At 42.9% G+C, this 12,199-nt stretch overlaps 1 protein-coding gene across 1 annotated transcript in view; it reads left to right on the forward strand.

Moving 5' to 3' along the window:
* Dsc2 (desmocollin 2) overlaps positions 1-12,199 on the forward strand; it is a 30,055-nt gene continuing 17,856 nt past the window's right edge. The window contains exons 1-4 of the mRNA XM_052155882.1: positions 1-277; positions 8,113-8,197; positions 9,575-9,774; positions 11,206-11,325. Of these exons, the coding sequence (XP_052011842.1) occupies positions 209-277; positions 8,113-8,197; positions 9,575-9,774; positions 11,206-11,325 (474 nt within the window). The 5' untranslated portion in view covers positions 1-208. The remainder of the gene's footprint in view (positions 278-8,112; positions 8,198-9,574; positions 9,775-11,205; positions 11,326-12,199) is intronic.

The raw sequence follows: 12,199 nt of genomic DNA on the forward strand, positions 1-12,199 counted from the left end.
TTGAGTTCTTAAAGTCATAAAGACTCAAGAAAAATAACAAGGAGTGGCCGATTTGAGTCTTTTGGACTTGCCCAGAGCTCCACCCTCAGTCGGAGGAAAAGCCCCTGGGACCGAGGCGGGAGCATCAGACAAGCGCGAGAAAAGCGCCTGTGCGCGCTCCACCTCTGCGCAGCGGGTGCGGGGCGGTGACCTGTCCCTTAAGCTGGCCATGGCGGCTGCGGGATCTACGCTCTCCGGGAGCCCTGCCCTGGGCCTGGGACACCTGTTGACCCTCGCGGTGAGCTTCGGGGACTATCTCAGAGACGGGGAGAGGGACATGTGGCCGGGGAGGCTGGCCCAGGTGGGATCACCGGGCCTCTGGACACCTTAAACTGCAGCAGTTGTTGGTGGCGAGCTAGGGCGGCAGGAAGCCCAGCGACCCGGACACCAAGGTCCCGCAGGGGAAGGAGTGTGGCTGCGAGTGGTAATAGGCGCGCGCCGGATGGAGACGGGGGCGGATCGCGAACGCCCAGCCAAAACCCTCGCCTCGGGGTTCTCTGGGCAGAGAGGGGTGCGTCAGGGCTGTGCCCAGGCCTGGAGTACGGTCACTGGAGCCCTGGGTGCAGGCCGCCCCGAGTGAAGGCAGCTGCCTGGCAGAGGACACCAGAGGCCAGTGTGGTGTCCTTGGGGTCAAAAAAAAAAAAAAAAAAAGACTTGTTGCTTTTGAGGGTTCCTTGCGTGGAGATGGGACTCTAGAAGGGCGTTGGAATGAAGGAGCCTGAACTTCCTTCCAAAGTTAGATGGGTGGGCAAGAGGTCACCACTGATCCCCCAAATCTTTGGGAAATGAGCATCCTAGCCCTGAGACCTTGTCCTAGAAGGAGTTTGGATTTTTCTTCTCAACTCGTGCTTAACTTCTTTGTTGCTTTAAGAAGTCCAAAAGCCAGGACCTTCAGCCCTCTCAGAGGTGTGAGTCAAAATTTATGGTTTTATTGAGGACAGGACTGGATCTCCCTAGGGAAAGAGAAGACTCAAGAATTCACCCTGAGAGTGACTAGGCCGTTGGGGCGTGTGGGAAAAGAATGCTCCAGATTATAGCTTTATCAGGGTCCCTCGTACAAGGAAAAAGTTCACTATGCTAGGAGCAAAATAGCTACCAACTTGATACTACCCTTTCTCCCTTAGCCTGCAGCAGGGGCTCAAGCTGACTTTGAATGTTGTCTGGAGGAGCTCAGGGAACCAAAGCGTGTGGAAGCGAGGGGCTCCAAAGGATCTTGGCATCTTCCATTTCTCCTTGTCTCCTTTCACAAGGAATTCCTGCTCTTTTTAATTACTGAAATGTGATTGGTTACTGGACATCCAAGGAATGAATGGTCTAAATGTTGTTCCATCAGAATTCCCAGAGGCTCTTCATAAATACAGGTTGGGACCAGTGCCTAGCAGCCAGGATTTTATGGGTAAAGAAACTGAGGTTAGGGCAAATAACCATCACAAAATATTCTGCTGACGACAAAGAGTGGACTTTGGCTGATACATAGCGAGGGACATTACTACTTCCTTTTATATCACAGGGCCTTATTCTTTGAAAGAAAAGGCGTGCTTAATCTTCCTGATACAGCGCTGCCCTGTGCAAACCCATACTCCGAGATCCTTTAGGAGAAATGTATGCTATGGGCGAATAAGCAGAGCCCTCATTCCCTCATTTTTTGAGTCTAGGAATGGGAGTGGGGGTGTTCTGGCTACCCCCTTTGTTTTGCTTTCAAGCTGGAAAGTGTAGTGCGAGTCCCCTCTGTTTGCTCGAAACTCCAGCGACCATGTGAACCAAGCTTCTCCAGCCTCAGATGGGTGTGAGAAGAGCATAGAGTAAGTAAGCAGGATGTCTGCTGAAGAAGCTTCTCAGGGGCGAGGCTCCCTCTTTCTCACACACTCAGGTAATCCCTTGACATTCCACCAGTCAGCCTCTCTCCACTTCCTAGTACTGCCCCACCCCACAGTGTCTCAGCACCTGAGCGCTTGCTCTCCCTGAAAGCCAACGGGGCTTTGTTCCCTACAGCCTTCTAAGAGCTCCCTTGACAAGTTCAAGAGATGCATTCTACTCTGCACTGAACCCTACCCCGTGATTCATTCTTTTTTTTTTCTGGAAATGAACACCTTAGAAAAACCTTCTGGCCCTCAGAATCCGACTCCTTAGGAGGTTTCTTCATTCCCGAAATCCCTTTTTTTTCTGTGTATGACTTAAAGGCGTAACATGAGATCTTCCCTTTCGACAGGGTTTTAAGTGTACAGTAATAGAAAATTAACTACAAGCAGATACCTTGCAACAGCTCTCTGGATGGGCGTGTCTTACACAATGGGGAACTATTCTTGTCAGGCAGCCCACCCGCCTCTTCTATGCCCCATACCCTGGACACTGCCTTATGTTATCACTTCTGTCTGCTTGGCCGCCATTTTTCTCACTGTCAATGCTGATTTTCTGTGGAGTCTTGTTCTAGTCTTGTTTCTCAGAATGCATATTCCCCACCCCCACCCCAAGGTCATTTCCTCTTCCTTTTGTTTTAAAATATCGCATCATCCTAAATTAATATTGTTCTTTCAGATAACACCTTTAAGCAGCAAGCTGCTATATCTGTACATATACACTCTAGCATACCATTATGTTTCCAAATATTGTTTTCCTTTTTGTGTCAGAGATTTCAATATATAGAACTTCTACATACATCGATCCTCACGGAAAAGTCTAGAAGCTTTTTTTTTCTCCTTGTTATTCCCCTTGATCCTTTATTGTTTCAATAAGTTCATCTTTAGAGATTTTGCATAGGCCTGCTTACAAGTATCTGTCTCTTCTTCTGTTACAGGCCTTTGCTCTCACTCGTAAAGTCATAGTGCATGCACTTGGCTGTAAGCCATCCACATGTGTATGAGCAGGCATAGTTACGGATGGGAGAACCTGAATTGGAGATGACAAATACAAAGCCAGTGACTGTGATTTTGGAGACCTTGTTCTCTCCAGACAGGTTGCATATGGCTAGACAGGAAGCTGTTTTATGTTTGACGCCATGCTACAGGTGTGGTTCTCAACCTGTGGGTCACAACCCTCTTGGGATTAAATGAGCCTTTTCACAAGTGCTGCCTAAGACTGTCAGAAAACAGATATTTATATTAATTATATTATATTATGATAAAACCGCAGGAAAATTACAGTTATGAGGTAGTGACTTATGCTATCACTTAAACAATTTTGTGGTTTGGGATCACCCTGATGTGACTAACTGGATTGAAGGGTCGCAGCGTTAGGAAGGTTGAGAGCTCCTATTTCACATCTTTAAGGACTGCATCAATATAAGAATTATTGAGATTGACTTTGAGGTTACTCAAACGAGTCAGAAGATTAGGGAAAGATAAAATTGAGCCCATACTTTTTGCAGAGCACCACAGGAAACTCCGTGTAGATACGCTACTAAAGTGCATGGTAATGCCATATGAGTTACAGGAGAAACAAACGTGCTCAATTCCTGTAGAGTTTCAGTTAGGAAAGCCTATGACCTGGATTTCAACCATTTCTAGTATGGACACAGACAATACAAATTCTAGACATAAAAAAAATATTTAAAATATAAAAATAAAAAGTGAATTAAAGGCAATATTTCACATTTAATGGTTTTTAACAACATGCTGTGTAGGCAAGAGTGTGACGGATAGAAGACTCTCACAAATTGTTAATGGCAAAAATTGTGTGTCCTCTGTGGGCTGTAAATAGATGAGGTGCAGGCAGGCATGGTGTTTGTCTTAATAAATCATTTTATACTAATACTTTCTACCCACAAACTGATACACAGCCTGGGATCTATTTAGTAGAGCTTTCTATGCTCTGTTAACATCTACATATCCCTTTGTTGTTGTTCTTCTTCTTCTTCATAATTTTTCTATAATCTTTGAACCGGCTCGTTTAACTCCAGGAAATACTCTGTGGAGGTTTTTTATAGGGATCATAAAGTTGTAATTTAATTTAGGATTGATGTATTTGTTGCCCATTTTCCCTACTGCAGACTGGATCTGCCCTTCTCTCTGTGTACATCTGCCTATGTGTATTGTGTTTAGGTTCTTCTGAAGTAGGCAAGTCTTCGGTGGGGATGTCATTGGAGGACAGCAAGGCATTTGGTGCTGACAGTCAGGAAGCGGATGTTCGGATGCTGGCATGTGGCCTTCTAGGGTTCTACTAAGTTTACTCCCTGGCTTTTCCACACATGTTACTGCTTTAGAAAACGACTTCTTTTATAGTGTGGTACTGGTTTTATTTATGGGCACAGAGTAGTGATAGCTGTATTTAGCAGCTTCTTCTCTCCTGGTAATTTACTGTTTGGTTTGCTTGAGTTTTGTAGGTAAAGACAAAGCAAATGCAAATAGAGATGTTTTTCCCTCTTTGCAAGCCCCTCATGCCTGTCCAGGATTTCTTCAATGTGACGTTAAGCACCGATGGTGACTTTGGTGACCATGAAAAACCTATTGTATTTCCAGGTTTAGTGATGAGATCATCTATTTTTCTTGTTGCTGTGAACAAATACCTGAGGAGAAGCGAGGGTTTGTTTTGGCTACAGTTTGAGGCTAAGGTCACTCTCAGTGGGACCTCAAAGCTGGTGAAGGTCTGGTCCCATTGTATCCACAGGCAGGAGGCAGAGAGCATGGATTCTGACACCCAGTTGTTTTCTCCTTCTCACTCAGTCTTGCTTCCCTGCCCATGAGATGACACCACCCGCATTCAGGGTGGCTCTTCTTTCTTCATTTAAACCTTTCATTCAGAATTATCCTCACAGACACACAGAGGTACATTTCCATTAAATCCACCAAAGAGTAACCATGACCACGGGGTTGTTTCTGATGCTTTCTCTGTGCCATTGTCATTATAATACCCAAGAGACTTCTGACCTAAACCATGGATTTGAATGTGGGTCCTAAACCCATGCAAAGGGCAGGTGGCCTGAGCGTGTAATGGACACCAGCTTCTTATACAGCGTAGGAGTGTCCCATGTTTCCACCTCACTCCATCTCTGTTAAGGCCAAGAAACCAGAGCCAACCTTGGCAGGTCAGAAGGTATTTCTGGATTCTTCTTTCCTACTTTCTATGTTTCGGTTTTACCTGCAGACCCAGCCCTCCAATTTTCTCTCCTCTTTTTCTTAGTTCTTTAATGCTGTAAGAATGTTTTGAAATCACAGTACTCATCATAGCTAGTAACTTTTCTCACAACATTCTTCACGTCTTACATGTCTATATTAAAATGAAAGTTTTTCTCCCAATCTATTTCTCCACAATGTTCAGACTTACCACTCTTCAACAAAAGCTTGCTTAGGTAATTTATTTACTTGAGACAAATCTTTGCTTTTGGTATTGGTCAGTTTTCTTCATTGCTCTGAGATAGACCCAAGAAAAAGTTGTTAAAGGAGAGAAGATATATTCTGGCTCTGTCATAATTTTAAAAGTTTTATTTTGTGGTTAACTGACACCATTGCCTTTAGGCTCACGAAAGATAAACAGAAACATCATGGATGAAGGTCACAGTGAAGGAAAGCTATCTCACAGAACATCTTAAGCAAAAAGGGGTAACAGAAAGGAGGCAGGACAGGACTCACCTCCCCTGACCTCCTTGTGTCATTCAGGAGCCAACACAAACTTTCTACCACCTCCTAACAATGCCTTCAAATGAAACACTCATTAATAGGCATTCATTAGGTTAAGCTCACACAACACAGTTACCTCCCAGTGATTAGATGTAGCACCCAGAAAGCATACCTTTGGGGTCCACCTTATTTGTAAACCACAGCAGCTCCTCATAATGTGCAAGAGGAAGAATCCACATGTGTTGTTGACAGTCTTCAGAAGCTGCTCCACACTTAGGCTTCAGAACCACTTTGATTTTTTTTTCTCTTTAGATTGTACTCATCAGCCACTAGAGCAGTGGCTGTCAGTCTTTCTAGTGCTGTGTTGAGACCCTTTAGAACAGTTCCTCATGCTGTGGGAGCCCCAACCTTTGCCACTTTATAACTAACTTTGCTTCTCTTATGAATCGTAATATAGGCATCTGTTTTTCAGGTGGCCTGAGGCTCTCCCCGTGAAAGGGTCCTTTGATCCCCAGATGGGTCATGTGGTTGAGAACCACTACACTATAGGTTTCTATGTAGTTCTCTGTCATCTGTCATTCTGTACGTTTGCAGTTTCAACCCTGCCTTTTCCTATCAGGACTGACTCAGGGCCACTCCTCAGCTGATCTCATCTGGTTCCTAGGCGAGGCTGGTTCCCCTGCTCTCCTATGCCAGCCTGAGCTTCCCTGCCGTGGCATTTCCATACACTATTGAGTTTACAACTATGTCTTATCCCAGGGTTGAATTTTCATGCAGATTATGTTTGCTACTAGGGTCTACTAAAGAGTAGATATTTAATTACATTTGTTTAATATATGAATGCATGGGAGTCAGGAACACAGTTTCCAAAAGCAATTGTCTTATCCTGGCCATTCACCTCTACCACTAAGCCTTCCGTGTAAGTACCATGTGTCTGCCTTAGAATAGTGCTATGCCACTGCAGTTGTTATCCTGACTTCCATTTGTATGTGTCTGTAATCTTGTTGCCATGCAACCAGCCAACTGATTATCTGGTGACCGCCAGATAAAAACCGTGCCGCAGCTGCACGCCTCTCGTGGCTGCTTTCCTTTGCACTCTGAACAAAACAGGCAGAGTTCCAGGCGGTTCCTTCATGGAGCTGGAGCGCTCCCTCAGTTCACAGAGACTCCAGCCTTCTCTACCATCTTTTTCTGCTCTTTTTTGCTCCAGCAACTGTTATCTTTCTTGGCCGATCCTCGGTGGGATGTGACGTTGTGCACTTGTCTCTCTTCATTGGTGTCATGCCACGTGATCCACTCAGGGCAAGGTCCTTGCTTTGCTCGCTGCTGGAGCTGATGACTGAGCTTAGCACCTCCTTATCCCTGAGTGTTGGTTGAATGAATAAGTGTTGGCTGAGTGAATGAGTAGATGTGCTTTGTCAGTCACCCTGAGCCACAGCCCTCAAAACATCAGGCTGTGCTCCTGAACTCTTGGCTGTGGAGCCTGTGAAAGGTCTCTCTTTTTTTAACTTTCAATTTAAAAGTCTTTGTGGAGGGTAAGGCAGCCATCTATTTCAATTTTGCAAATAAAATATAATCTCTACATTTTTGGACCCCTTCTATATAGTTTAAATTGTATAAGATAGATGGCAAGTGAAGTTTTCATGCAAATCTTGCTGGTTTTAGCTTGTGTTTACTTAATGCTTAGCAGCAGAGCTGCTGCTTGGATTCCTTGCTTTTGGTCAAGAGCTTTGGTAATCTGAAGAAAATGGAGCATGTATCTCTCAGAAACATTCACAGAAAAAGCTCACAACAGAATTAAATCTGAGTCTTCAAATGCACAATCAATTGGAATTGGCTTATTGTGGTTCATTAAATCATTTAAAACATTTGATGAGAAGTGTTTTCTAAAATGGCCTTAACCATCAGTGAGGAGAAGGTGTGTCGTTAGAATAAAGTCCCGTGTCCTGTGGGCTCAGGTCTGGATTTTGCCCACCCTTGCCATGCCAGCCACTGTGCCCCTCAGCGAAGGCTCTGTGCTTCACTTTAGCTGGCTTTCTCTTTGGCTCTGTAGCTCCTGGGATGTTGAACATTGATGGAAATGGTTTGGTGGTTTGGTGAACTTATTTATTTCTCTTTCCCGTGTGTGTTTGGTGCTTCTAAACATGTTGCTGTAGGATTGTCACCAGCCCTCCCAGCCAGTGAAGTTACTAGTAAATTCACCTTACAGAGTAGCATGAAAACAGTCTTAAGAAAGAATGTGATTTCCTGAGCATGAGGTGCATTGGAGAGAAGGGAGCCATGGGGAGTGCTTAGCCTTTTACTCCTCTCCTTCCTATATTTCAGATTTCTTACTCTCGTACACATTTCTTATTTTATTTTGTTAATTTAAATTAAATAAATTGTGTGTGTGTGTATACTTTTGTAATTAATGTTTCTCTTATGCAATTAAATGGATATTACTATGTAATTGAGACTCAGGTAAACTCTATATACATTAGAAAGACCTTATGGGTGTATGGCACTCACTTGTTTGTTTTAGATCCTTGCATTTGCCTGTGATGCCTGTGAAGAAGTCATCCTCCGGGTCCCCTCTGAGCTACCTGCTGAGAAATTTGTTGGCAGAGGTAAAGAGCAGCTGCAGTGTGTGATAAACTGTGTGATAGACCCTGATGTTGTATGCTCTCTTAAAGGTCCCTGTGACTTGTAGAACCATGAGGATATTGTGATTAATAGCTAAAAGCAAACAGTGCCATCATTTTAATATATGTTATATCAAAGCAATGGAATAATTATTATTTGTTGAAACATAAGATTACCCAAAGGAGATAAAAAGATAAAGTTCAAATAATAACATAAATTTTGATATTTATATTCCATGTGTGATACTGTATATGCTAAATATGCTTCTAAGCATTTGAGAAATAATATTAAAATTATTTCTTGAGTTTGATGGTGTTCTTGGATTTTCATCATTAAACATTTTGATATTGTACTGAATTTTATTTCTTCTTCTTCTTCTTCTTCTTCTTCTTCTTCTTCTTCTTCTTCTTCTTCTTCTTCTTCTTCTTCTTCTTCTTCTTCTTCTTCTTCTTCTTCTTCTTTTTCTCCTCCTCCTCCTCTTCCTCTTCCTTCTCCTTCTCCTTCTCCCTCTCCTCCTTCTCCTTCTTCCCCTCCTCCTCTTCCCTCCTCCTTCCCTCCCCCTTTCCTTCTTCTACCTCCTTCTCCTCCCCTACCCCCTTCCCCTCCTCCTCCTCTCCCCTCCTCCTCCCTTCCCCCTTCTTCTTCTTCCTCCTCTTCCTCTTCCTCCTCCTCCCCTCCCCCTTCTCTTCCTCCTCCTCCTTCTCCTCCTTCTCCTCCTTCTTCTAGGTGTTCTGGGCATCAAACCCAGGGCACTACATTTGTTGAGCAAACAATTTACCCTGAGTTATGTATTTAGCCTCATAAATAAGTGTGTGTGTGTGTGTGTGTGTGTGTGTGTGTGTACATGTGTGCTTCCCCTGCCCACACACATACACATGCAAGGTAAGAACTTTATTCCCTGACATATTGCTGGCCCAGTTAATTCTTTATGTGATTTAGTTGTAGAAGGAAAAAAACCAACTAAATGTGAAAAAAATATTAATTATTTTACTTTGATGTAGACTTCAGTAGTATTTTAATTTAGTAACTGTTGACTTTAATTTGTGTATAGTCACAAATAGTGTATAATAGCTAATTTTAGATAAGAAAGAAAATCCATTGTGTCAAATGTTCAAATACTGGAATTCACATGCTTTTTTTTTTGGTCAGGACAAGTATTACTTTAAACACATGTAAAACAAAGAGTTAGAAGCAATATGTGTATTTTGGGAGAACCTTAACCACATAGTTTCATATATGATTTAAAACTACTATATATTTCACTGTGTGATTTAAGTGTTTTGATCCCTTGCACGTACATACTGGATATACTTTTGATATAATTTTGTTGCTAAATTGACTGCTGTGTGTATTTTCTGCAGTGAACCTGAAGGACTGCCTTAAATCAGCAGATATAATTCATCTGACTGATCCTGACTTCCAAGTCTTAGACGATGGCTCTGTGTACACAACTAATTCTGTTGTTTTGTCCTCGGGACAAAGAAGCTTTACTATTTGGCTTCTCAACACAGACAGCCAAGAAGAAAGGGAGATATCTGTCCATCTAGAGGGCCCAGTAGAGGTATGTGAAATGGTATACGTGAAGTGTAATTGGTGTTTTTTTTAGGGCTGACTGACACCGACAAGAAAGATGTGGGATCCCAGAGAAAACTTGGGATGGTTTGGTTAGGAGGGGAGTGGGAGCTAGCGTGCTTTAGTGAAGGAGGCTTGGCTGTGAAACATGTCCTTTCCATTTGGGATAAGCTTCACATGAGAACAGGAGGACAGGACACAAAGAAACACTTTGATTTGGGGTATGTATTTCCAAAAACAAGTTTGGAAACTCTACCTTTTGAAAAGCCCACAAAAGGAGTTGGGGCCAAAGACATAGACAGTTTAAACAGGCATTTATTTAGCCAAACCAAGCCAAGAAAACAAACACTCTAGAGAGAGATACAATTGTGTTTCTCCTTTGCAGCAATCAGCCAGTGAATTTTGTATTGCGGACCTTTAAAAAGGTTTTTATGAATATTCGTGAAGCAGGTAGCATATTCTGGGGAAAAGGTGATCTCTTTTTTGGCATCAAGTTATGGTGGTTCACTTTTATAGGGTTTTTTTCCCCATGATCCTCTAGAAAAGCCCCCCAAATAAGCAGGGGTGTGGTGGGGGTGGCATATGGGGACACGGAGTGATAAAATGATGTCATCAGGGCTTGGGGGATGCAGACCCTTTGATAGGGGACTTGCGAGGGAGAATGCCCTGGTATCATAGTTTCCAATGTATTGGGGCCAGTCTAGTTGAGGCTTCAAAATATTTACCCTCACAGTGGTTCTGAGTGTCTGGAGACTGCTACCTGAACACAGCTGCAACTTCCTTCTTTACCTCACACTTAACTCCTTGCTTACCCTGTGTCAGTAGCATGGCTCTAGTCTTTGAATACGGATAACAATGTCAAGGTTTGGACCACATGTGTGCCTGTTGATTCTGACACCAAAGGTCAAAATAACCTCTCCTAGTCCCTGGCTGTCGGAAGCAGTCTGAGCGCTGTCACCATATTCCGCTCTTCGTTCTGACAGATCTCTCTGGGTCCCGGGCTCTGGCTGGTTGCTGGTGAGTGGACTGTGCCTGTGGTAAATCTGGAAGCGAAGCCGTCCACGTCATTCTCATTGCATCTCCTTCTCCTGTGCTCTTGCATGGCAACACCGCAGCAAACGTTTACTTTTCAGTGTGACATCTCTTCTGGTCCATCTGTCTCTCTCTTCCATTTTTCCACCAAGTTATTTTCTCAAGAGAATGGCTGGTAGCACAATAACTACAGTCTTATTCTTTGTCAGTAGTGCTATTATTTCTGCAGTATTGAAGTTTAGTTGGGTTTTGAAGTCCTACCATGGGTTGACATGTTCCTAGCCAACCCTTATAAGAGGAGACAAATGTATCAGTTTAAATGTCTGGGGATGAGGTAGTTATCGACTTTAACAACTAAGACTTATCTTTTTTTGTCTTCTAAATCAAGGTACTAAATAAAAGACTGCATACAGAGAAGGTTCTCAGCCGTGCCAAGAGAAGATGGGCTCCTATCCCTTGTTCCATGCTAGAGAATTCATTGGGTCCCTTCCCACTCTTCCTTCAACAGGTAGAGTTTGCTTTGGCTACTGAAGGCTGTCATTTCTATTTTCAAAAATAATCAATAACTATTTAAAAATAACTGGGTAAGGGCTGGAAGTGTGTCTCACTGATAGAATGCCTGCCTGCTGTGCTTAAGACTAGATGAATCCTTACTAATTAAAAACATGAAACTACATAAGATATATGAATATCTACATAAGATATATGAATATATATGTATATATATATATCTATGAATAGCTACATAAGATATATGAATATATGAATATACAAAACTACATGTAAATATATGAATGGAAGGTTTAGGCATCATGATTCAGCACATGTGTATAAATATTTCTTAATAGTTGGGTACACATTTTTTCAGCTTTAGTCATGCAAACGTAATCTATGAGAACTGTAAAACTCATCTAGTATTCTAAAGCAGTACTGGTGATGCTCATTTTTATATAGTTACAAAGATAGCTGCTTTCAAGTGTACTGTGAAATTCACTCTCACCTACTCACTTCTTTCTCCCTTCCCCCCCCCTTTCCTTCCTCCACTTCCCCTCATGTTTTCACACCCTATAGAAATGGTTTTATATATGTCTATACAGCCTCGATTCCTGAATGGGAGAAAATGTGGTGTTTTTCTTCCATAGCTTGGCTTATCCACATAGACAAGGTCTTGTTCCGTAGCCTTGGGCTAGCCTTACCTCCTAGTTCTCCATCTCTCTTTCCCAGTGCTGGGACTGTAGGCAGATGCCACCACACCTGGTGAAAGCCAGCTTTTGGAATACTTGTCCAAATACACTAAAACCTCAGGTCTTAAATTGAGGGGGGCAACAGATAATCATTCTGAAAGGATAGGCTATACAGCCTAACTCCCTAATGACCCCAAG

The sequence above is a fragment of the Apodemus sylvaticus genome, chromosome 13 (genome assembly GCF_947179515.1).
Source record: "Apodemus sylvaticus chromosome 13, mApoSyl1.1, whole genome shotgun sequence".
Taxonomy (NCBI): domain Eukaryota; kingdom Metazoa; phylum Chordata; class Mammalia; order Rodentia; family Muridae; genus Apodemus; species Apodemus sylvaticus.